The sequence below is a fragment of the Aythya ferina genome (genome assembly GCF_964211825.1).
Source record: "Aythya ferina genome assembly, chromosome: 3".
NCBI lineage: Eukaryota > Metazoa > Chordata > Aves > Anseriformes > Anatidae > Aythya > Aythya ferina.
In genome coordinates, this window is record NC_140298.1 from 50,964,493 (window position 1) to 50,991,036 (window position 26,544).

General features: G+C 37.8%; 1 protein-coding gene across 6 annotated transcripts in view; it reads left to right on the forward strand.

Annotated features, from left to right (window-relative positions):
- LOC311433415 (SAM and SH3 domain-containing protein 1-like) overlaps window positions 1-26,544 on the forward strand; it is a 547,080-nt gene that overhangs the window by 236,938 nt on the left and 283,598 nt on the right. Inside the window, exon 2 of one of the 6 annotated variants that reach the window (XM_084512506.1) lies at window positions 8,392-8,441. The exons of the other annotated variants lie outside the window; for them this stretch is intronic. Within the exon in view, the coding sequence (XP_084368632.1) occupies window positions 8,392-8,441 (50 nt within the window). The remainder of the gene's footprint in view (window positions 1-8,391; window positions 8,442-26,544) is intronic. 6 annotated transcript variants of the gene reach the window in all.

Genomic DNA, 26,544 nt, shown 5'->3' on the forward strand with positions numbered 1-26,544 from the left:
CCTCAATTGTTAGGTATTACTGTCCATATGCATATGCTGACAGAATAAGGGAGAAGAAAAGAAGCTCTGAGGATTTAATTTATAGTATATACTACAGTTGTAAAATTGTTTTCTTGTTTTATGTGTTTAGTTTTCTCTAAACTGAAGTTTATGGGGAAAAATATATATCCTGAATCCCTGTATATTGCTTTCCTTTATTCCAAATTTATGACTTTAATGATCTTCTGTGAGAAGCTGTTTATCTCAGCTGTGTGTATGTTGACATACAGGACTCATGTGGCTTCATTTATTTAATCTGGAATACTTTAGAAAGAAACAGCAATTGCAACTGAATATTCAGAAATGGTGTGATTCTCTGTAAAACTGGGACACTTTCTTTACTGTATGCTGTCTTCATCTTTCAATATTTGTACTCTTTCATGAGTACAAATTTGAGTAAGGTAAGTGTTTAAGTATCATTTGTAGAAATTGATTTTTTTTTAAAGTATATTGAGGAAATAACTTGTTTTTGTCTTTGAATGCATACATTAACTTACTAAATACCGAGCTTAATGTAATGTTCTTACACTTAAGAAGGTTTCTGACAAAATCTTATATTTTGCAGATTTTTTTTTGCAGACATCTAATCTTTTGCCATTTTACAAGCTGCGTTTGGGTCTCAGCTATGCTGACAGTTTTTGAAATATTTAACTTGTGTGCTCTTATAGGAGCACTGCAATACATGTAAGGATTTCCATCGTTTATAACTTCTCATACGTGCTTTCATTTTACATGCAAATCTATTGTTCTGGGAGTAGACCTGAGGCAATCAATAAGCTGGTCCATAGATTTAAATTGGGCATGTGATAGGCCTGAGCTATGGAAGAAGTAAACTTGTTACAGCTGCTCAGAAATATGTTTTTCTTTTTTTCATGGTGTTTAGCAACTCGATGATCTTAAGTTTTCCTGTTAGTAGTCAACTCTTCCTCCTTTTCCACAATCATCAGTTCAGTCTCGTTAGAAGAAACAGATTAAATGATCTTTGTGATATCTACAGTGAAGCTCAATATTGCCTTGAAAACCTGAAGGAATTCCTACCAGTTCTTAGATGCCCCTTAATCATTAGTTCCATTAAATGGTCTATTTCCCCTGGGGCAGTACTGTTACACCTGGGCCCATGAAGAGCTGAGCAGGCATTTGCATTAAAGGAGCGCTGTGTGGTCACTTCTATCATGGCTATCTCCTGTTTCACAGATAATATCGTAGTCTGCTGTGATGTGTGGAGATAGAGGAATACTGTCTTCAGTGCAGTGAGCTGAGCCAGCCTTCCAGCTCATCTGGTCCGAACTACTGTACAGTACTCTGCTGATTCTGGGGGCTGGACTTGCTTTATTATCTAACGCCTTTCATTCTTTAATTTTCTGTCTTTATATATATGCAAGGAGTATTTGCATTCCTTCCCTCTTAAAGCTCTGTTTTGTTGCTCCCAGCAAACCCAATGCCCTGGAAATGCAGAGTATCTCTATGAGATTCAAGGTTCTCATCCACACCCTTGCCTGGTTTGTGCAACACCTTGCATCTCTTCCAGATACCTTCCTGGCCACTGTGTAGCTCTTCATCTCCCCTAACTGAGTTTTAAGTTAGGAAGGCTAAATAAAGCATGACCTATATCCCAAAAGCAGTAAGGAGAAGTGTCCTTTCACAGTGGTGGGTGACACTTAAGGTGGAGTTTGGCCAGCATTTGAAGTAGCTCCCAGCAGAGAGATCAGGAGGAATTGCAGCAGCAGCAAGCATCTCTCTGAGCTCCACTGCCAAGCAAACACCTCCTGTCTCATTTCTTCTGTAGACTACAGTTGTTTGGTCTCTCCTAGCTCCCCTGGAAGAACAAGCACCTTGGCTGTGTGCTTGTCTGTCTCTGTCCCTACCTAGTGAGTATTTATGAGACTGTCTTAAGTGCAGTAGCCTTGACATATGGTGATGTTTTAGTGCATACTAAACCTGGGATTTCGTGATAATGTGTGTCCCACTGTGTTGCTTTGATTTACCTATAGAGGTTGACAGTGCCCATTTTAATGATCTGAATATATATAAGCGGCTCCTGACCTTCTCTTTATGGCTGCCTGTGCATCAATCACAGTGAGGCATAAATGAACTGTGACTTTGAGTAGCAATATGGAAATTTTTTTTAGTAGCAATGTACAGCAAGCACAGTTGATCACTGATCAAACCTACAGCCTGCTTTACTCCTGTAGATGAGTGCAGAACTGCAGCAGTTATCTGTAGCTATGAATTTTGATCAGAGTAAACACTGAGGGCTCATTTGTTATTAATTGGTGAGGGTACAGCAACAGGCAGTGATGGAGAAAAGCAGGGCTGTGTGCTGCTGAGAAATGAGAGTCAAATAATGCTACACTTCACTAATTTTCAGACAAAAAATAGCAGAGGGTTTGCAATGCTGATATATGGAAAGCGCATGTTGATATCTGGTTGTGTTTGGTATGGGTTAGTGCTAGGTGTCTGCCTATGCTACTGAAATAATATTTCAGGCAATTCCTCTAATAAAAATTAGCTTAAAATGCTTTGAATAAAAGGCACTTACAGGCTGCCTTTAAATGCACTTAGTGTATGGGGAAGGAGAGATCTGTGTTAAAATTAACTGGATGTCAGACACCAGTCCCGTTTGATGAAGCATCCAAACTTCATTATTTTTACTTGACTGTAAAGCTTCCTTTGGTTTCTATTCCTGTTCTTGGTGGCCCTGACTTGGGATAGAATGTCACAACTTGTAGTATCTAACACCTCGTGACTGATAAAAAGCAAATAATCTTTTTACCCTTCTGTTGTGTTTGCTAACCTGTACTTAGTAATGATATCCTAAAAGAAGGCACATGGGAATGGGTGGGACTGCTTTTGAAGCACAAGTAACACAAGATTTGGGTTATGTACCTCATTGGTAAGCTCCTAAATACTGCAGGAAATTTTATTTTGCAACTCTAGGACCTTCATTTTCTCATCTTCAAGCAGTTCTACTTACAGCAAAGGACTTGTGATTTTTACCTTTAAGGCATGTTAATATCATTGGAAAAGATAGTGTTGTATTATTTGTGTTGCAACAGTATCTCTAAGGGCCCACAGAGTTGAGTACAGTATTATTACATTTTAATATAACTTGGTCCCTGCCTCCAACAGTTCACAAAATCAAGAATTATGATATGCCATACCCTATTTCTTCTACTCCATCAAAGCTGCTGCCTCATCTACTACTCAGCATCTCAATGAGTGCTACACAGAGAGTTAATGCTGTTGACTGTAGGTCATCTGCCTTCTTTATTCTGGTATTTGGAAGTTTGACACACTATATACATGATCTTAATGGCTGCAATTGCACAACTACCTTGGGTGTATATATATCTTCTTTGAAGTTATCTGTGAACGCTTCTGATTTGGTATACCACTCTGGTTCTGCTGTGATTAACACTGCAAATAACCATGAAGAACAATTTAACAACTCTGTCAGCATTTGGTTTAGGTTCAGTAAACGCAACTTGGGCTACCATACAGTTTCACATCCACTGTGCAGGAGCTGTACAGAGGTAAATTTCTGCATCAACGTTGTACATCTGATGCTCTTTCAGTTGTAAAATATTTTGTGTACAAGGTTTGCACAGTGACATTCATCTTTGTGTTTATATCTATATACATTTGGGGCTAATAGGTCATTTAGGTACCAAAATACCAGATGTCTAGGGTATACAAATACATATATTAACTTATTGAATGCCTTGCATTGAAAATGAGTTTTTATTTTAAAGCCAATGTACTCAGAACCAAAAGATTTCTCGAAGATTAGCAATATTTAGCAGAAAATTTTAGGAGTATTGCTATGTTATTTCTGTAGCATGATTTCACAAATCAGGCATTCTTTTAAGTGTGTTACATAGTGACCACCTTTATATTAAAAGGGGTTCACCCAAAATTGAAAGAAATTCTTTTCACGCTGTTGTCAAATGAAGTACCTACCAAGGCGGGGGGGGAAGATTACTTATTGGAAGTAATTTTTTTTTTCCTATTTTCATGAAGGAAGTACCAAAAACCATGTCAGAACTAACAGGCATAACCCTGTTTTGTAAAATGGCTTATTATAAAATAATAAGCAACAGGCATTGTTCTGGGAAACGTTCTCATGATTTACATAGCATATAGCATATGTTTTAGAAATAGTTCTTAATTGGTGGGCCTCAGTTAATTCTTTCAGTACCAAACTAGATGGTAGACAGCTCTCAAAATCATGATAAAACTTCATCTTATGTAGCATTGCTTTTCAGATTTTTAAGAGAACCCAGTGTTTTTTCCGGTAAAATAGTGTGCACAGTAACAACACTACTTTAAATTTCTCTAACTTAACAAGGCATCAGAAGCTGAACTGAAGTTGTCTCCCCTGGCTGATTACATTTCCTGCTGGTAGATTACTGTCAGGAGCCAGGGAAGAAACTCTTGGTGGGACAGATAGAATCTACCAATCAGTTCTGCTGTAATTAACACAGAATTCAGAGCAGAAAAATCCAGACTGTCGGTGATGTGTTCAATAACTTGTGCCAAGACTTCTTTATCAATAATGCTTATCTTTGGAAGAGGCATAGTTAATTTCTTCAGTAGTCCATAAATTATTACAGAAATCACAAATCTGCTATAAAATCAATACAACTAATTGTAAATTAATAGATTTCTAAGTGTGAAGGAGCATGTAATAATGTAGATGAGTCCTTGAATGAGCATGCCAGTTCTAGTGTCAGGGGTGGGAGCTTCCCACTGTTTTATGTGACATCTTCAAGTGTAAACACATTTCTTTTTCCTTTCCCCAACTGATTTAGGCTGCTACTGTAGCAAGTAACATTTCCATTAGCCTCCTACCGTTAAATCGTGAACTAACTATAATCACAAAAATATCCAACATGCAAGCAAACTAATAGAGCAGCAACTGTGGTCATAGCTTATCTCCATCTTACAGGCAGCTCTGTGAGTTCACCACAGCTGGTGCAGAAACAAATCCCTTTAAACTGAGTCTAATGGAGAATAAAAATGGATGATTACAATACAGGCTAAGGGTTTGTAGATATTTTTGAGAACACTTGCTAGAAAGAAAAAACTTCTGTTTTTGTTGTTTTTCTTACATGCAGTACTTAACACCAAGGCAGTGGCCTATGTGGTGATGTCCAGACTGCTTGGGATTGAAGGGATAGAAAAGGAACAGCTTGACATCAGGCTACTTCGGTTTTATTTAAGATAAAATTATTTATTTAAAATCCTCACAGGCTTAGTCATGTTACAAGCAGTAGAATAGAAATAATTAAGGCAAGAAAAGCTTTCCTTTTTATTGTTTAAACTATTTTGATTCTGCTAATGTGTATGGACTAAAAGCAACTGTATTTGCATATGTTCAACAGCCATAACTTTCGGTAACTTAGCTTTCTTTTTCTTTAAAAGTGGAGTTAGTTAAGATAAGCTTTCATTGCATAGCAATCTCAAGCTTCTTTTTAAAAAAAAATGTTTGGTAGAGGACTTAACCTTGCTCCAGAGTCAATTCAGTTTCCAGTCTAACTTTCATACATGAGTTTTCTGATCTGGGTTTTCAAGGTGTCCTTACCTTGCTCAGAGACAGGGGGTCTGGAAACTTGCCACAGAGCCATTCGTGCCAAAAACTTATCTTGCAGCACAGTTCATCTGGTCTGGATGCAGCAACACCTGTTAGTATTAATGGATTTGATAGCACCTCCTTCGGTACCTATGCGGTGTGTTGGGTTGTTGAATAATAGAATCACAAATAGGATGATGATACGAGATCTCTTAAAGAGACTTCACTTGACACCATAAGATTTTGCATAATATGAGTGCCAGAAATGTGCTTTCATGTGAAAAATAGGGCACCAAATTATATGAGAATGTGTAAGTTCAAGGTTGACTGGATGCATGCTGAAGCCTGCATCACTTGTGTTACTACTTTGGATGTATCATGACAGGAATTGTAATATGATGTGTGATCTCCATATGTTAAAGCAGCAGTAGCCAAAGGAGGGGCTGAATCAGCTCCAAGGAATAATATATAGTTAATAGAAAGAGATCACTTTCATTTCCCATGGAAGTACTAACCATTAGATTTACTGGGCACTAATTTTCCTCTAAATTGTACTGGCATAAATTGGATTTTAAAATATGCCATCTCTTCAGCAAAACTGAAGTGTGTAGTTGCAGGGGAGGAGGGACTGCTCCTTTGTGGAGCAAGGGAACAGTGAATGTGGGTGGAAAGATTGTGCGTACTGTAAGTGAAATCCTGTTTGTGCAGTGTTTTATTGTACACTGTCATTAAATGCATAGAAGGAAACGAATAACAGGAGGATAAGAAAAGGTCTATTGACCTTTTTGAAGGATAAGAGAAGGTCTGTTATGGCTGCCTGCTCTAACCACCCATGTCACATATAACTAGGAATTAAAATGCTTGCTACCTTATTTTAGTTGAAATTTATATTAAAGGTGCTTCAGTCATTGTTCTAACATACAAGAGGAAAAAATGTATCTTTATTTCTTTCTCTGGCTTATTTTTGTTGTGAATTTCACTATTTCTTCTAGCCAGAAACTGCCAGCTGATGGCATGTTAAGTATGTTAGCAACAGGTTATAAAAGTCCTAGTTAAGAAATAACCCCCAAATTCTTCGTTTTACAAGAGGAAAGCACTGTCAGAACAGCTTTGCAACAGCTTAACTACAGCACAGGTGTGCAAGGCTCAGTGCTGCTGCCTCGGAGGGAGGACAGGGTCTTTGTAAGCCTCGTAATGAACAAGAACTAAAATGTGTGGCAAGTAGGTGCTTTTGCTTTTTTGTTTGCTAGTTTTCTTAGAATAATTACAGTAAAATATTGGATTTCTTTTACTAGAGAGTTAGGTGGCCTAGCAGGGGGTGACACACAGGGAATGCATTCTGCGTGGTGCTGTCCAGGAGGAGCAGAAGTGCAAGATCCTCCCTAAGTATGTGAGGTGCAGCTTGGTCCTTTTGACAGCCACACAAGTTAAACAGTTTGGTATCTCTTTTCCATGGTTGCTGTTTACATTTCAGTAACTCTTAATTCTCTTATACATGTATATGTTTATTACATCATTTTCTGTTCTCTGTGTCCAACTGTCCTGTATGATAATGGTAGAAATAAAAGGTACCTTAGCAAAAGCATCTGACCTCTGCCCAATGTCCCCAGACTTAGTTTGTCAAATGTGTTGTGAAGATGAATGTTCTTGTTTGTGTAGGAGCATTTGTTTAGGGGCTATTTGGAGTCCTATGCTGCAGCGTATCTGTCTGGTGGAAAGCGCACTGAACAGCAGCCTCTTAGCTATACCCAATATGCAAACAGTAAGTGAAAGGCTGAAGACAAGTCCATTTCTCAGAAGGTCTTAGTTTTTAGTAAAAGATGATGCAGGTTTCAGAAAAAGCTTACAGGTAACAAAGCTTTACGTAGACTGATGTGGGGTGGATTTTTTCTTCCTCTCCCTACTCTCCTGTTGAGTAAAGGATGGGGGCAGTGGGTGAAATGTGCTGGCTGGTCATGACCATGATACATCCAGAGTGTGCCACTGCTGATCTGCACATGGCTGCCCCAGGGCTCCTGGTCTGCCAGGGGAGCTCTGTCCCTCTGGTCCTTCACCATCTGCCATAACTTTAAGGTGATGGGGGCTCCGCTGGGCTTCTCTAGATCCAAAATAATAGGAACATTCTTGTTATGCTTTTTAAAAAGCATAACCGGATGCATTTTAAAATGTGTGTTTGAAGGGCACTGTTGCATATGAACTCAAAGCTCTGAGTGGTAGAGGATTGTTATTATAGGCAACTATAAATACCACATAGGAAATCCTTTGTTTTCTCTTGAACAAGCTTTCAAAGATCCTTATTTAAATGCACAACATCATGTTTTAAATGATTCAAACAGTTCATGTGATGGCAAAGTTAGAAAAGGAGCAGTGCAGTTCAAAGATGCTATCAATTGTAAATGAGGGCTTTGTTCTTTTCCTTTTTCTGTACTCCTAACCTCTTAACTGTGCTTACACTCTATGTGTTTCATGTGGTTGAACAATGGTGTATTCTCAGACTACCCCATTCTTTGATGTTACATGCTAGGAACTAAAAAGGATTTGAATGGCTTTATCCACATGTACAGTGGAGACAACAATATGCTCTGTTTAAAAATAATACCAATAAAAAAAAAAAAAAACTGTTCCAATAACTTTCAGACACTACCTCATTTCAGTTTTCACTAAATTAATATTCATTCTCAGAATTGTTGCTTATAAAGCTGATGTGCAATGGAGGACTTCCTTTTGATCTATTAATAGCACCCCATTTATTTAACTCTTTTTTTTTTTTTTTCTTTTAGGTAAGTGGAACCTTTCTCTTCATGGCTTGGGGAAGCATTTTGTTGCTGTGGTAAGTGTTCTCCATCACGTGAATACGCTGATGGCTGTGTAAAAATAAGCACATAAGTCTCTGGTTCAAATTTGAAATGTTTGCTGCTGTCCCTGGCTTGTCATTGGCATCGCAACAAGCAACTGCTGGTTCCTAGAAAACTGTGTACATATGCTGCTTTTCCTGCACAAGTATTTCTGAATAGCAAAATTGATCTTCTGTTCTCTGAAGATCCTGCTCGGTTAAACAGCTTCCAAACATCCTGATTTTTATTGATATAATTTGGGTTTAATGGTAGATGGTTATGTTGTGTTTGGTCTTACAACACAGAAGCTTCTTGGCTGAATTGGTTTACTTGTTTCTGATTTGACTACTTGTCTTCGAAATGTAACGTGCCATTTGAAAATAACTTCAGAGGTTGCGTGTTGGGGGAGGGGGGGGATCACCACAAAACTTGACCACTTAGCTGTGAGTTTTTTCAGAGTAAAAACCCCAAAGTCTTGAATTTGTATTTGTTTGTGGTTGCTGATGTACTATATCTGGGTAGAAGTGAAGGAAGGACTATTTTTTAGCAACTTGAGTTTTAGGTTATAAGGGGTGAATGTCCTACTTGGGCTGTGCAAATGCCACGCGTTCTTTATGATGGATGAGACAGTGGACTGCTGGAGAAGAGAAAAAATAAATAATCTCCCTTTGTGTTTCTGGCATTGTCCTGGAAATGGCAGTACCTGTATAATCCTTCTGTTGAAAGAGCTGTGGTCTCGCATGCTATCATTATCTCTTCAGTCATATCTTTTGAAATGTTATTTTATGACTCCAGTTGATTTTTGTGGCTTTTCTTTTTTTGACTGCAAGTCTTTATCCTATGTATCTTTCATTTGTGAAATGGATTAAAACATGCATTACTTAGGGTGATAGTGCTTTAAGTGTATCCAACATGCTTAGCCTTTGCCAACATAATTATTTATATTGATGGTATTTAGGGATGGAGGTAAAGAAGGTTATGCTAGCAAAGAACAGCTAGTCACTTCATTAAAATTGTTTTAATAACATTACAAAAATAAATGTGCAGCTTGTACAGCACAAACTCCTCTTTCTAACCCAATGAGCTTGATTTATTATTATAACCTTTTGTTGCTTCAGGGAAAAAAATAAAAAAATAAAAAAATAAAAGATGGGGGGGTAACTTAACTTTTAAGTAATCGGTTATCAAATATGAAAGTGATGAAGTCCTACTTCAGAATGATCATATGAAGGCTTGATACAGTGTGTCTACACTGATGTAATTGTTTTCTGTGGAAAAATCTTTGTTTAGTTAAGCCTGCACTTTTAAGATCCAGATGTTAATCAGGAGATTTGTCACTTGACTAGAGGATACTTGTTTTCTTTTTTTTTCTGGCCCATGGGAGACATTTACTTAATACTATAATGAGGTCGAAAATGGGTATATGTATTTGTTCAAGGTTATAGATTATTGCAACTGCAGAGCTGACACTGGGGTGAACGAGAAGCTAGTACAGCAGATGCAAAATCAGAGCATGAGTATGTACATTTATAAACCTTTTAAAGGTGTTGTCCTGGAAAAAGTTTTCTTTATTCAAGTCTTCCCATGTTTAAAATAAAAACAAAGCAAGAATTAAAAATAATAATAATAATAATAATAAAATAATATACATGTATGTACTAAGTAGCTTGTATTTAGAATATCAATTTTATACCCTTATCATTATATTTTTCTTGTTTCATGCACTTTGAGTTTAGAATTAAAAAGTACTTAGGCTTCAAACGTCCCTTCCTCTTACCTACCTTTTCACCAAATGCTTGCTAAAAATTTTTCTTTTGAGGTCTTACGAAGGAAAATTTAAACTTCTTGTTCAAAGAGAACTGGAAAAACTTGGAATAACTAATAAAACTTCAGTCACTGTGTATCAACTTAAGATTTTATTGCTCCCTGAAGTAGGGTAGAAAACTGATAGATCTATGTAGAAAAATGTCAAAATGCAAGAACCGCTTATGCCAAAGGTGAACAAATGAACTAGAGATTGTCATTGCTGTTGCTTTAATTAAGTGATGGCTGTGTAGATGTAGATGGCTGGGTAGAAAGACCAGAAACCATTGTGCCAGTGATATCCATCACAGTGGGGGAAGGAAACTTGGTGTGTGCATGCGTGTGTGTAATGTTATATAGAAACTATCTGCTGATGAGTTGCCAGTGATCTATGTGTGAGGAACAGTGTGCTTGAGAACATAATTATATCAGTGACAAGTCTAGTTAAACGTTATTTTTCAGCTTTTAAATTTAATCTCCTTGTTGAGTAGGAATGCTTAAAAATGAATTCCTGGAGGACAGATAATTTTTTCTTGAAACATACTAAAGATAGCAGATTGTACTTCAGATACTACATTGAGGTTCATGCCCCATGCTGTTTTCAAGCCTGTTATAGTTTTCTTTTCTATTAAAGAAACAGGACTAGAAAGATCAGAAAATAGAAAAATGGAAAGGTGAAGAAGGTCAGGTTTTTTGTGCTTGCATAGGCTCTTTCATACTTATGCTTTGAACCCTTTTAAGAATGGCAGAGGCACGTGAATCCAGATGTTGTTTGAAGAGCTACCTCAAAGGAAGCTGGTCTGAGCAAATCACACCAGTGACAGGGCAAACCCATGCTGTGGCTTTTCATGACCATATGTAGTCCAACAGCTTGAGAGCTGCACCCCATTTCAAATGTTCATGTTATATCGATGTGCCTGTCTTTTCTTCTGCATTTAATTTGAGGGTGCTGGTTCTAAACGCCTGAAGTTTTTCATTATAAAAAATGTAGTTTATGACTTGTCATTTTATTTTTTTAATTAACTTATCCTCAGTGATCCTCATTTGTACGCAATGTTATTATGTATTAATGAAGCTTTATGTTCCTACCATTGGGGAGTATCTCTCAATCTTCAACTTCTGCTATACTCACTGATTTCAATAAAAATAAGTTTTCATTTGTTTGTTTGATTTGCAGATGAATTGCCTGAAGTACAGTGCAAACTAATATATTCAAAATGTTAAGAAATTAATTTGAGATTAACTCATATTCAGAAATCTTCCTATTTATTTTGCAACTCAGGTTGTTTTCAAATTTGTGTTGAGAATGCTTAAAATAGTATTGCAGAAATTGGGAAAAGTTGGTCTGAATCCTTTGTTTAAAGCAAAAATTTTAATTAGTCTGGCTTTGCAGTCTTTCTTGATCTTGATTATTTTAGGTTGTAAATATTTCTAGTGTCCCTTTTCCATATTCAATCACTGGTTATGTTCTTGATGATCAAGTTCAGTTGTATTTTCAGAAATTAAAGTATTTCCTTTAAAACTTTGCACTTCTAGTTCCTACTACCATGTTGCTTGTTCTCTTGCCTTAACAGCGAAGTCAAAGGCTACAGTACAGACATCAAAACATCAGAAGAAACAGTTGTTTCTGATGCTGCTGAAAGGAGATCCCAAATGTAAAATTATACTAACAAAAACTTGTGAACACTAAAAATCTTGCGTTTCAGAATAACTGTTCAGGTAATTAAATAGTGAATCTAGCTTTCATACTTGCTTGCTTTTAGACTAGCAAAGTTCACTCCATAAGCATGGGATGAAAGCATTTCTTAATGGCTCAGCAGGTTACTTCAGCTGAACATAATCTTGAGGCATATATGGAATGCCTGCCTGCATTCCTTGGTAGACGAAGACTATTGCAAACATTCTGCTTCTGGCTTGATGGATTGATGATTTCTTACTGATATTCTTTTGTGTGTGTAGTGTCTCTTTTTGTTGTGTGTTGTTGTTTTTTTTTTACTTGTTAAACTTTTCTATTTTAAAATGTTTTTACTAGGCTGTTTGTATATTTATGAAAAAAATGAATTTTTTAAATGTTTGACAGAAGGTGCTTTTTAAACTTAAAGGAAAAATCATTGCATTTCAAGATGTTTCACTAACGGGAATTAAGCAAATAAGACATCAGTCTTCTGACAGTGCACAGCACAAAAAAAAAGTCTCGTTGGAACATATGTGAAATTTTTAATGACGGATTGCCACTAATAAACTTACTTCAACTGCATTAATCTGATAAGTAGCAGCTAATATGTAATATTTGATAAGTAACTGTTTTTTCATGATTAAACAGTTGAGATTTTTCCTAAAGCAGCTTTTTTCTACAGCAGGCTGGTTAAGGTTTTTTGTCAAAGAAACTTCAACCTGCACTGACAAAGACCTGGTGTCTTTCATTGAACTAACATGCTAAAATAATCATACATTTGTGAAAAGTTTTGGAAATGTATAACTGTGAATATATACATGTACATGCAAGCAAGCATATGTAGATAATAGTGACAATTTATAATACCAACCTACCTAGATTAGTTTGCATTTTTGTTTTAATGCTCAGAACTGCATTACTCTTCAGATTTAATATGCCAATACATTGTGTTGCGTTGTTACCACTTATAGTCCATGACCTCACCTCTACCTTACTGCATTTTTGGTGGGATTAGTCTCAATCACATTCCATAAAGCAAAAAGCACATTAGTTGCATTAATTCAAAAAATCAGTCTGTTGGGATTGTGGTCAGGAGCTTACCATTGTGCTTCTTATTCTATGCAATTTAATTTGGAAGGTTTAATAATAAGCTTGTAGCTGCTGCTGTTTTTCTCTTTTGATTTCTTAATTTTAAAAGTGAGTGGTGAATGTGTATGGAAATAATCAGTATCATCCTAGCAGATGCACACAGTCCTCAGTAGCAGGTTGCATCACTTTATGCTAGAGTAGGTAGAACCAATATGGAGAGCTGTGGTATGATCCGACTTCGGATTACCTTGTCCTACTCGGGTTGCTCAGTGTCCTTTGTACAAACCCAGTGTGCAGTTAAGTTGGAGGTGACACATTGTCTTGTTGAATTGAGGTTCTTGCTATTTGATTGAGATCCTGTTGAGCACTAAGCTTGGTGTTTACCTGTGCTTGTTTATGCCAGTCAAAACAGAAAAACAAAAATCTGTGTTTTCAGGTTTACATTTTGCTGCAGCTAGCCTTAAACATTTTAGTAAGCCTTGCAAATATCTTGATACTTTGTCCACACTAGTTAATAGGAAAAACACAAAACTGAATGTCATCTGGTGTTGTGTATCAAAGCTGGATGTTTTTAAAAGTTATGGAGCAGAATAGCTCCAGATCATTAACTTTTGAGTGTTCACAGCAATTAAATAATCATGTAATGGAATGCCACATAGGTATTGATCTATGCATTTTACTGCCATGCAATCCTTTTGAAACAAAGCTGAATTTAAGAACAGCCAGTGAAATCTTTTTTCTTTGAAAATACTTTATGAAACATTTAAGTGAAACATTCATTATTTTGCAATTATTATTTGAATGAGTGCCTTCCTAATTATGTGAAATATCTGTTTTCCTTGGGGTTTGCCTAACAGGAAATAGTATAATGCTATTTTATAGCTCATTAGTAACAGCTGTTTTTTTTATTATTTTTTATATTTCCCCAGCTGTGGGGATTTCTTTCTTCTATGTTCAGAACTTAATTTATTTCTAGGGAAAAGAGATGGGAAGAGAAACTTGTAAATATCTGTAACAACACCAGAGTGGAGTGACAGCAGAGGAATTACTAACAAATTGTTTTAACCATTATTTACAAATGTAATTAAGAACCAAAAAGAGGAGCTTAAAGTAAAATCATAGTGGGGAGTCTTACACATGGTAGATTCTGCTCTTTCATTATTGCACACTTTCAGCACTCATTTACATTGTTATTTCCCGAAGTCCCTGCAACTGTTAAATTATGCAAATCAAGTTACCATAATATTCAGTGCCAAAATGTTTTATTTAATAGCAGTCATTAATTTATTTCTTCTAATTGATTCCACTAGGAAATCATCTTAAATGTATCATTTTGTTTTAAATAGGTTCCAGTTCAACATAACTAAAACCTGTTGGGCCTTACAGTCAGGGGGTGTTTTTTTCCCCCAACATGTCCATGACAATTCAGCAGTGATGCCACAACACCCCCTGCATTTCCCTCCCATTTACCAAGTTATTTCACATAATGGTAGAATCAAACAACATATTTGAACATGACACAACCATGTGTTTTATAATGCAGTGAATAAATACTATTGCTAGTGTTTCTGGATAGAGTAGAGCATTATAAGAAAGCAAGGAATGGAAGCAGACCTGAGAGAACTAGGGTAGTGCCTCTGGGAGATGGTGAGGCGAAGGTGATGCTAATGAGATTTTAAAAAGATAAATTTTTGAATAGCTCCAGGTCTGATTTGCATGATCTTTAGCATATAATACAAGGACATCTTGAATACTGCAATGATGCAAGTCTTAAGGGGCTTCTGGATCTCCCCAGGAAAATCTTAACAAAAGGGAGGCAAGGGGTTTTCCAGTGGTTTCATCTTTCTGCTGTGTGCCTTTCAAAGGGGCTGTTTAGATGGGCAGAGACTGTTTAGATTGAGACTCACAACTTGGTTTACTGCAAGCACAAAAAGCAGCATGATTATGGAGTTAGACCTGTCCTAGTGTCTGAGTGCTAAACATAATTTAAACATTCTGTGATCTGAAAATATTACTGGAGTAACATACACCAAATCTTTCTCAGAAGAAGCTATCATGTTTGAATTACCGAATTCTAGGAGGGGGAAAAAGCTTAATATGCATGTATTTATAAGCAAAACCTGGATAGATATTTTTTTCCACTAAACCTTTGCCTCCTTTCCCAATGCTGTTGTGCAGCTGTGGCAGGAAATTAAATTCAGTGTGAGAGTGGAGATTGTAATCTTCTCTCCTCCTGCATCTCACACATTTTTACCTTGTTCCATTGCAGAGAAGACCTGGCAACTTGTTTGAAAATGAGTAAAATATTTTTGCAGGGACAAGTAAGGTTAACCTTGCACCATTTAATAGCCACGGGGAGCAGAATAACCTGTTGTCTTTGAGAAAGTGCAAATGAGATTCTTGTCTAATTGAAAAATAGGATATTTCTGGGTTAATTGCTGGAAATGACCAATTATCCAAAGACCTGCAATAAAGGAAATACCACCATCCCTCTTACCTTTCTTAAAACAAATTACTATCATCTGTAACCAGCAGCACATTCACCAGAAGGCTACATGGTTCCTGTTACACAATTCGTATTTATCAGTTTTGTGAATAACAGGTAAGATCACTGTCTGGCTGCATTATTTACATTTTGAAATTAGATGGAGCCCCAGTTCTGATGACAGTATGTGGCCTCAAACCTGTCCTGTCTCACTTAAGGACCTGTAACTTGTCACATTTAAGAGCGTAAAGTCATGTGAAAATTTGGGAGGGTGGTTGTCATGTCATTTTTCCTATCTTCCATCTATACAACTGATTCCAGCCCTAAACAGATTAATTCTTTCCCTGCTTCACCCCTAGTTTCCTAGAAGTGTGTCTGTTGGAAGTGGAGGAATAAGAGTGGAGAAGCTGTCCACTGTTCACATGAGACAATGGACAAAACAAGACTGCCCTCTTCTCAGCCAGCTTCCTCACTCTACCTCCTCATTCCCTCATCTGACATGGGCTTCAGGAAGATCCCTCAGTGAGGGAAAGCGTTCCTGGCTTTAATCTTTTTAAAGCAATGTGTAAGCATTTATAGGTTTGTTTATATGTGTATTTGATGATTTTCATGCAACCTCAACATAAAATAAATAGCCTGATGGGGTATGTTTTCTTTTTTTTATTGTGTTTTGTGGTGGCTAAGGTAATTTGTTCCCTGTATGTAAAATGTCAGGGGTTAAAGATGTTAACAGAATAGGCTTGGTCTTTTGGAGATTTCTGCCTTTTTACCAACACTTATTTTTGTGCTTAGGCCTTTATTATATTTCGTTTCTAAATCTGGTAAAAACAAAAATTGCACATAAAAATGAGAGAAGACAGAAAAAAGTGTAAACTACTTTTGACTAGTTTCCCTGAAATAAGGATGTTCTTCTGTGACAGAGGTAAATATCCCTTTTAATTTAACTAAATAAACAAAGCAACAAGCATAACTTACAACTGTCCCCTTTTTTTCCCTCCCCCTTCCTTGACTTTGTTCTTGGTAGATTTCTTGTCCATAACTGCATGTTCCTGCATTCCCAAGATACAGAGCTCTCTGCTGAATCTCAATGACAAGGAGAAGTCTCAGTTGGTTTATTCGTTAGTGATCTGACCTTTTCTCTGTCAACTTGTTTACTTGCAAACATTTCATCTTTGATTCAACCCACAGTTTACTGAAAAGCAAGAAACAAAACTTCTGAATCTCTGTGTCTTGTGATCTGTAATTTCTGTTACAAAATAATATTTAGGAAGATTTATAGGGAATCTTTCTTTTCAAGAGCTCGGGGTCCTAGGCTTGGAATTTTGTGGAGGTTTTTACTCTTGAAAAGCAGTTTGTTTCATGGCAGTGTGGGATCAAATGAATCAGATCAAATGGAGGCACAGGCACGCTGTCCAGGGAGGCTGTAGGGTCTTCGCTCTTGGAGATGTTCAGAAGCTGCCTGGATGTGGTGCTGGGCAGCCTCTGGGTGTCCCTGCTTGAGTAGGGGGTTGGACCAGGTGGCCTCTGGAGGTCCCTGCCAACCTCAGGCACTCTGTGATTATGTCTTGGCCATGGCCACCCCCAAAATGTGGGGGCTTCACCCCAGCTCCCCTTCTCTGCATGTGGGCTTTGGAGCTCAAGGTAAGTGCCATGATTCTGTGACACTTGGGTTCTATTGCTTCAACTCCAGCACCAGTACAGTAGGTATTGCCAGCTCATCAGTCCTAGGCTTTCTCTGGTTTTCGTGTGGAATTTCTTGACAGTGATCTCAAAGTATTTTTAGTAACGCCCTTGTGTGAGAAAAGCCATTTGTGAGTGAAGAGTGGCTATGGGCTGGGTTAATGAGGGAAGCCTTTTGCAAATCTCTCAGCAACCCACCTGTCAGTCTGAGCCTCACTTCCAGGAGGCCATAGTCCTCACCTAGATCCCCTTTCCCTCCTCTCCTTTATTTTTTTATGTTACTCAGTGAATAGACTCATAGCTAAACTACTTACCTAGCACTTGGACTTTGTTTACTGATTGTTCTCATGGCAGACTTTTTTTTTTTTTTTTTTTTTTTTTTTAAGGTAATAGGACACTGATTTAGAAGTGTTCAGACAGAAATGTGTCTAAAACAAATGATGCCTTTGGTCTTGTCCATAGGCTTCTCCCCGAGCATCGTTGCTGGAGAGGATGCTTGGGAAGCATCACATTGCCTGGCGAGTGCTGGGGTGGCAAAGTGGGCTTCTCCTCCAGTGTTCTGTGAGGAGAGCTGGTAGTGATTTTTTTCAGGAGTTCAGACAATGCCCCTGATCACTTCTACCTGTTACCAATCAGCATTACCTACAGGTAGTATGTTGGTTATTTGCAAAGGCATGAATTCTTGAAGTTATTTGTGACCAACTTCCATGGCTTGCAGTATGAAAAACTTGAATACATTTTGTAGAAGATAGAGTTGACTTCTCAAATTTCACACGGATCTATAACCAGTTAGCACTCAGCATAATCTCCTTGATAACCATCTGTTCTTCTGCTCACACTTACATGTAAGACATGTAAAAAGTGAATAAGGGAGCTTGAAGTGTATTTGTAGATCAGTTGCTTGTAAGTTACTTCCATCAAGAAAACAGTGGCTAAGAGCCTTCTGTTTTTCTTTCTCTTTTCCCCTACAAAAATAAAAATGAAGCGTCTGAAGGTATAAAAATGAAAATTAATACTTTTTTTATTTCATACCGTGCACTGCAGACTTTCACTGCCTTATATCCTGTTTTTATTCATCTTCAGCATAAGGGATGTTTGAGTTTATTTATACCAAGATATGATTAATTTGTGTGAAAGAAGTAAATGATTTAAATAACACTGCTTATCTGCAAAGATTGTTGTTCAGATTGAAAAGGATCAATTGTAGTGGTATCTAGTGCCCTTTACTGACACTACTTTCAAAGTGCCAACTTCAATTAAACAATTAATGTTAACTGTTAATAGCCTCTGGATCTACCCACAAGGAATTTCGGAAGTGGCTCAGTACTCCAACATTTCATCAAGTAGAGAATTAGATTTGCTACCCAAATCTGTATAAATTATTTGTACTCTATATTTTCTTTTCTTGACAGAACTAAAACTGCAAGTTTATAAGACTGTTTCTAAAAGTAGGCTGAAATGGTGTATAACCTATCAAGGCAATCAATGTGAGAAGAACACTGTCTTGGGGGAAAAAAAAAAAAAGGATACTTTAACCTTATTCTGAGTGATTTAGGGATAGTACTGGTACAGACTGTACTCTCTTACAACAAGAGGTGTCATTTGTTAGGTATCTGACTGTCTTGATTATATGACTTTGAATAAATATTTCTTGAAACTATGCTGCCCTTCCTTATTTCAGTCAATTACTGATTCAGTCCTTTAAAAAATCTTCTTATGGGTTTGCTGGATGAGGTTGAAGCTCATCTATGAAAACTCTTGAACTAGCCACACAGGTTTACTGAAAAAGATGGAAGGACTTGTGTAAGACACAAATGTACAAGGTTATCACCTGTTTCTGATAATTATTTGTTTTGTTTTAATTAATTAATAGATCTGTAGTCAATTTTTTAATAGAATGAGTCAATTTAGAGATAAAGAATTGGCTTGAAATTAAGTGTCTTTAAAATTTAATGAATGCATTCTTGAAGTAATCTGAAGAACATAAAGAACATGTTATGTAAGTAAAATGTATGTCCTCTCTAATTACATGGAGAAATAGATATGAAAGGGGACTCAAATTCTTAATTCTAACACTAACAGCCTGGATAAGGTTACTGACTGTGGAAGATAGCAGAGCTCTTTCCATAGTGAGAATAAACAAATGAATGATATCGGTAAAGAGTAATATAATAAAACTTAAAAATGAATACAACAAATTAAAAATAAATTGAACAGACTACAGAGTATGTAGTGCCAATTCTTTGAATATTACTTCACTTTGCTTCATAGAGATTCTGGAGACTGCTTGGTAGGTTTGTAAGCTTTACTCCTAAAGGAGATACTCTGACCAATGGAAATGTAAGGACAGTTAGCATGAATATGCATGGATGTCTTATATTTGTGTTGTGTAAAAGCAGTATATATTTCAGCCTGTCCTATTCTGCTGAATATCTACATAGCTATTCAAGAAAGAAAGATTCCTGTCTTCATTCTTCCTGTTCTCAGTTTCAAATATTGTAAAACCTTCAAACTTGTATTATTCATTTCTAATTTGCTTCCACCAGAAGGCCAAATGGAGAAACAGCAAGGTGTTTTGGCAATAAGGTGTGGATTTAAGTAACATGCTTAAAACCATAGTCTCTGAGTCGAAGGTGTCGGACCTCAGTCAGCTCCATCATCACTGCTAATAGAGACTGTCAGAAAACTGATAACAAAACTCATCTCCATTAACAGTATTTGTGCTCAGCAGATGTGCATCACTGAAAATTGTTATGTTCATACTCCGAAATGTAGCAAAGCGATCCTTAGTATGCTCTAGTTCTGCAAATTGAAGTGATAGCTGTCTTACTCATCTCTGTCAGATATTTATTTACACGTCTCACAGGGAAATATATTACACATTTAGAAAGACACTGGAATGTTTTGCAAAAACAGAAGTTATTTTTAGAAAAAGATTCATCTGTCACTGACATGGACGACATCTGGTTTAAGTGTGATGAATCCATGTTGTAGAAGAAAAGGGACATCCTGATGCTATTGCATATACATCTTTGTGATGATGGGTGTGCTTTTTTCGAAGAAGCAAATTTATTACAGATAAATATTTTTTTGCACAAGTGTGCTTCAGAACAACACAGATACTTGATGCTCCAGCACTCCCCTAGACTGCAGGAGAATCTGTTACACAGTGCAGAATTGCCTCTGGGAACAGTAGTAGATCCTAAAAACCATGTAGGTGATTTCTTAGGGTGGGCTGTAGCCACTGTAGGAGGATCCCAGTTTTCACATACTTTGCCATGTTGTGCCTGCAGCACTGTGTTGGATTCTATATCAATGCAGTGGAATGCATTTGCATCACCTTCTCTCCTACATGGCCGTGGTGGCAGCTCAGGTATTAAATATCTGCTAATACATATGCCTCACAGAGACATTTGTTTATTTGTGCAACATGAGCTTTCCCATCAGCTATTCATCATCTCTGCTAAAAATAGAAGATGAAAAAAAAAATAGTAGTAGGTCAGATGGCAGCAGGCCAGGTTGTTCTCACTCTTGTTCCCTTAGGGGTAAAGAAGGCTAAAAGAAATAGAGCTTGAAACGGCAAAATCTGTGAGACCAAACAGAAACGACTGGAAGTATTGCACTGTTTTTCTCTAGTCTAGTAAGAGTTCTGTTTAAATTCCTCTCCTTTTTGGGAAAGATAATTGAAAGATAAAGAAGAGGCAGGTGAACTTATTTTCTGATCTGTATTTTGTATTGTATGACTTCGGCCAAGGATCTTAAAATATAGTATTTTTTTTGGTATTTGCCTATTAAACTTAACATATCCATATATTTTTATGCATTACTTTGCTTGTTAAAATAAATAATGCACTGAACATTGATAAAGTGCAAGCTTCCACTTTTGCAGGCCTCACTGTGTAACTTGCATTCATATTTTTTAATGATCATGTGATTTTTTTTGGAACAAAGTAAATCTATAAGTAATGATGTAATACTATCATCTCCAGAATGGATTGTTCCGGTATGGCATAAGTCAGACTGTAACATGATACAGAAATACAGAAAACTGTTTTGACTGTGTAAAGAATTTGTTTTTTTAAATGCAGCAGTACGATTTCAGTGCTCTCAGATGTATTGTTTGATCATGGGAAAAGAAAAGAACATTTGTGGAAGATCAAACAAGATCATGTACAACATAGATTTTAAGGTTCACATAAAGTCTGAGCCTTTTCTTCTAAAATTCTTCTGACATCTGTATCTTTGTGGGGGTTGGTGCTTTTTCGGTATAACAATTCAGACCTGTATAACGCACTCCAACATGACTGTATGCAGTTACTTTTCTTTTTATAAGTAGACAACTGTGGTTGTTTCACCATCCTGAGCAGATAAACTTCAACAAATACCCTCTCTCACTCCCCCTTCTCAAAGGGAAGGGGAGAGAAAATAAAATGTAAACATCTCAACGGTTGAGATGACAGGGAGATCACTCGGCAATTATTGTCAGGCTCAAAACAGACGCAGAGGGAGAATAATACAACCTAGAGCAGTGATAACTAAAAGCAAACTAAAACCACCTTCCTCCTATCCCTCCTCTTCTGCCTCCTCCCTTGAGAGGCACAGAGGAACAGGGACTGGGACTTGAGGTCAGTCCCTGACACTTCATCTCCCCTGCTCCTTCACAGTCCCTCCCTGACCCTGCTCCCTGTGAAGTCCTTCCCACGGGATGCCGTCCTTCCCCAACTGAGCATGCAGGGGCTGCTCACAGGCAGCAGCTCTCCAAGCACTGCTCCCACATGGCTCTGTACCATGGGGTCCATCCCCCAGGAGCAAACTGCTCCAGCACGGGTCCCCCGCAGGTGGGCTGCAGCTCCCCCCAGACCCCTGCTCCTGCGTGGGCTCCTCTCCACGGGCTGCAGCTCCAGCCAGGGGCCTGCTCCTGCAGGGGCTCTCCGTGGGCCACAGCCTCCTCCAGGCCACATCTACCTGCTCCACCAGGGGCTCTTCCACCCACTGGGGGGCTGCAGCGTGGAGATCTGCTCCATGTGGGACCCATGGGCTGCAGGGGGACAGGTCCTCCAGGGGCCTCTCCACAGGCCACAGGGGAACTGCTGCCGCCTGCCTGGAGCTCCTTCTGCACCAACCTGTGGAGCTGGCAAGAACAGGCCCTTATCTGACATGGGGCAGTTTCTGGACTCTTTTTTTAACAGAGGCCACCCCTGCTACCAGAGCATTGACATATAAACCTATTACAGCAATCCGTGATTTTCAGCATCAGAACAGGGATGTTCAAATATGTATTTTTGAAAATAAGTACAGTAATGATCTGTTGGTAATTAATACCTCCTCTTAAAGATTTATTTTACATTTTCTTTCAATAGTGTTTTGCATATTCTATTTGGGAAGTGTTACAGTAAATTTCACCTTTAGGCAGGGAGCTGACTTAGCCTGCACGCAGCAGATCAGTGGTATGGTGGTTCTGCTCATGTGCACTTCAGAAGAATTTCTACAAGTGTATGTACAAGAATATGAACCTGTTTGCTAGCTTCACACTTGTACTAGGTAAAATTTAAAAAACAACAGAATACCTTGTGGTTTGTGTTAGTTGCTTTGCATGGCAGGTAGAATGGAAATTTGCTCGCTTCACTATCAAGGAATAACATGATAATCTTGCAGCATTCCAGTATGTCTCTACTGGGAAAGAACATTTTTTTGAGTTTAAAGTAATACAGTCAAGTATGTACTTCTGCTCTAGTTGGCATTTTAGTAGCAGACTCCCAGTTTGTGGCATTCAGCTTAAGTAAAAAGGAGTTCCTTTTGGAAGGGCAGAGGAAATGCTCTTGTGTGTACCAAACAAGCATCAGTAGAGCTGCCCTTCAGTGACCCTTCCACTTGTCCCGGCATTTTCACATACTTTTCTGAAAGCACGGGAGTCATGATAGATTCTTAGGTCCACTACTTTCCTGATCCATCTTAAACTCCGAAAACTCTTGTACATAGATCTGAATCTAGAGAAGCCTTGTGCCAAACTCTCACTCTGGACACTTGGCATTGCACATGCCTGCCCCTTCAAAATGACTTGTGACCTGTGTTTCAAAGATCAGTTTTGTTCCCTCAAAATCATGGCTGTCTCCTTATGTGGGAGTAGTCTGTGCTTCCCAGATGGCAGGAACTGTAGTTCTTCCTAGGCTTTCTGAATGGGGGGCTGAGCAGGCAAAGGCCTGGAGAAAAGTGAGGCAGAACTGGATTTAGAAGTCTAAGGAAGTTATATAGTCCGTTACCTATTAGGTAATAATTATACACTTTTAAATTGCATACTATGGTGAATTTGATTCCTTGCTATGTTTCCCATATCAAGTTGGGCCACTGCAGGTAGCTGCTTTTTTCTCTTTAAACTTTTGTGGCATGTCTTAAAAGTGTATCAGATGCAATATGGAGATCATATCAATGACATTTCTAAATACACAGTTTCTGGTTTCCTTTCCAATGAAGCTTTGATGTCAGCATTTTGATAATTGCCCTTTACTTGTGTGCCTACCTGCTGCAGATGGGGCCTGACTTACATGCCATAGTCTGTCTTTAAAGCTATACGTTCTTCTGTTGACATTTTTTCTCCTTTTATTTTTTGCCTTCAAAGGTTTTTGTGTTTTCATGCTGTTTTTCTTTTCTTTTAGCATAAAAAAAAAAAAAAAAAAAAAAAGTTAGCCTACCCAGTTTCTACGCTTAGGCTTGTCTTTATTTCTGTGCTTTTCCATCTGCCCTGTTCACAAGTTTTGCATCTACATGCTGTGCTTTACAGACATACATGCTCTAAACTGGCATTGCATTGCATAATCATTTGTAATCAAAATTGCTTCAGGTGATTTAGCAAGTAACATTCAAAGCAACTGCAAAGTAGAGGGAATATAGGAGTAGAGACTGATTTAATGCCTTTTTAGAGCTTAAAGCATAAAACTAATGGTGCCAAGATGGTATCATGGAGACAACTATATGTTATCCAAGGCTGACATGATAGAAGCCTGAATTACGTTATCATTGTACTGTAGCCTCATGCAATGAATACTGTTGCACATAAGCAGGACACCAAGAGAAATAAAGCCAGCTCTGTCAAAAGCTAATTTGCAGGTGCATCTGAAGATGGGCAGCATATTCGTACAGTTCTGTTCCTGATGGCTTCCTTGTTCTGAAACAGTGTGGTTCTACTCAGGATTTTAATATCAAAAAGGTTGTTTTCCTTCAAATTAAAATAGTCAGGGGACTTGTATTTTCTAATTTTTATTCTACTTTTTATTTATTCAGTAATATAATAAAAGGATTAGGTAAGTTTTTAAAAGCATAATAAAATGCTGCTGTGAGTGGTATGCTGTTCAGGGGATGTAGGTGCAATTTCTTTCCTCTTAGGTATCATCTTAAATTGTAGTAAAATTCTAATGGAAAAATATTTTGAACATCAGTCTGAAGGACCTGTATACAGACATTAGGAGATAAGAAGTTCTGATTGCACTCTTAAACTTTTTTTTCTATTTAAGCAAGTTACCTGTTTTCTAGAAATCTTAACATTACTAGACTTAAGGAAATCATGTTTGCGCATTGTCTATGAAAAACTATGATGCTGATAGTGTTAAAAGCTGTATCCAAGCTAAGTTTTCATAGCTATCCTGTCTAGAATGGCTTATTCTGGTAAATGTTTTCCAAAGTGTTCTGGAAAGGCAAATGGAAAGACTCACTAGGAGAAGAAAATGAGCTTTTACCTTCAGGGGAGGAAAGTTGAATTGGATCTGTGAAGTTTATTTAACTTCACTCTTGGCTCCTTGTTGTATTGCATAGGTATTTTGGTTCCTTGGCTTGCTGTTCAAAAAAAGCCTTGTTCATAATTTTCAACTCTACTGGTAAGAACACATGGTACATGTGGTGAGGGTGTCTGAATGGTTTTACAGACGAATACAGAGTTGGGAATAAGTGTAGAATGTGAAGTACTTGGGATAAATGGCCTTGTTGGGTTTTACTTGGAAGGTCTGAGATGGGAAAAAGTGTTTCCCATGTAGAAGGAAAATAATTTCTGTTGAAGATGCCAAGGAAAAGAAAGCTAATGAGGATAAGTATGCCTGTTTTTCATGGTGCAGAACAATGAGGAGGAATATTTTTGCAGTTTGTGATTTTGAAGGGTAATTGCAACTTTTTATTATTTAGCTCTTGCTAACACTGTCTCCATCTTTAATTTCCAGAATGCAAAAATTCACCACTCTAACTTTAGTAGTGCTGGCATAGATTGGCAACAATTTCAGACTTGAACAGGTTTCTAATGCAGAGCAACATGTTTCTCTATTGATGTGTTAAGCTCTTAATTAGGCAGTGACTATGACAACCTCGTGTGATGTGGCAGCATCCCCAAATTGTTCCTGAAAAGTTGTGTGTATATCAAAAAAAGAACTTCCTCCTCTTCCTCCTTCTCCTTTCTCTTCTCCTCTTCTCTTCATATGGCTTCAGATATACTCTTTAACTGTGCTTAACCTTTTGATTTACTAATGTAATCCAGAAATGTTTTTTCTTATTATTCTTTATATCTAGTTCCTGGACTTTCCCATCCCTTACAGTAAGCTTGTTTGCAATGTGATGGGTGCTAATTTGTTGTTTCACCTCTTTGGGAGGTTTGCAGTGCTCTCTGTACCAGCAGCAAGTCAACCACTTCAGCACTGCCTGGTGAACAGCACAGCAGCACTGGCTGTCCCCAGGAGCCTTTCACTTGCCTCTGAAGGCAGTGTCCCTGCAGCCAAAGGGAAATTATCATCAATGAGAGTCAAAAGGCATTCAGCTTTTTGGTGATAAATTGTCCTGTTGCCTCCAGGCACCACTTCTTCCAAAGACAAAGGGACTGATAAAATATTTATGCTGAAAGGTAGCAGGCAAAGGGATTGTGCATTGTGAGGTTTAAATCTGTGTTGCCAAGATAATTTTTTCTTAACTTTAGTGATCTGAAGGTAAAAAATAAGGATCTTAAGGAACATATTTTGAGAGTTAAGCCCGGATGCAGAAGTCACCGATGCCATCATTTCACTTAAAATAGCAAACATAGAGGTTGCATTGTCAAGAGTTTTTATAATTGAATGATGTAGCCTGGGCCATAATACAGCCTTTTCTAGTGAAAAGGTTAGAAGCAGTGAAGTGGTGACAGGAGAATCATGTTTTAAGTACCGATCGTTACCCCGTTTCTTAACGACACTTGTTTGTTTTGTTGTGTTTTTTTTTTTTTTTTTTTTCCCTCATGTGCCCACGTGTAATTTCTGCTTTCACAGGGATGGTGAGAACACTGGTATTGAAAAACAGCTGCTCTTTGATGCTTATTGTAGAGATTGCAGTCTCAGTAGCTGCTCTGTAGTAACACCACTGC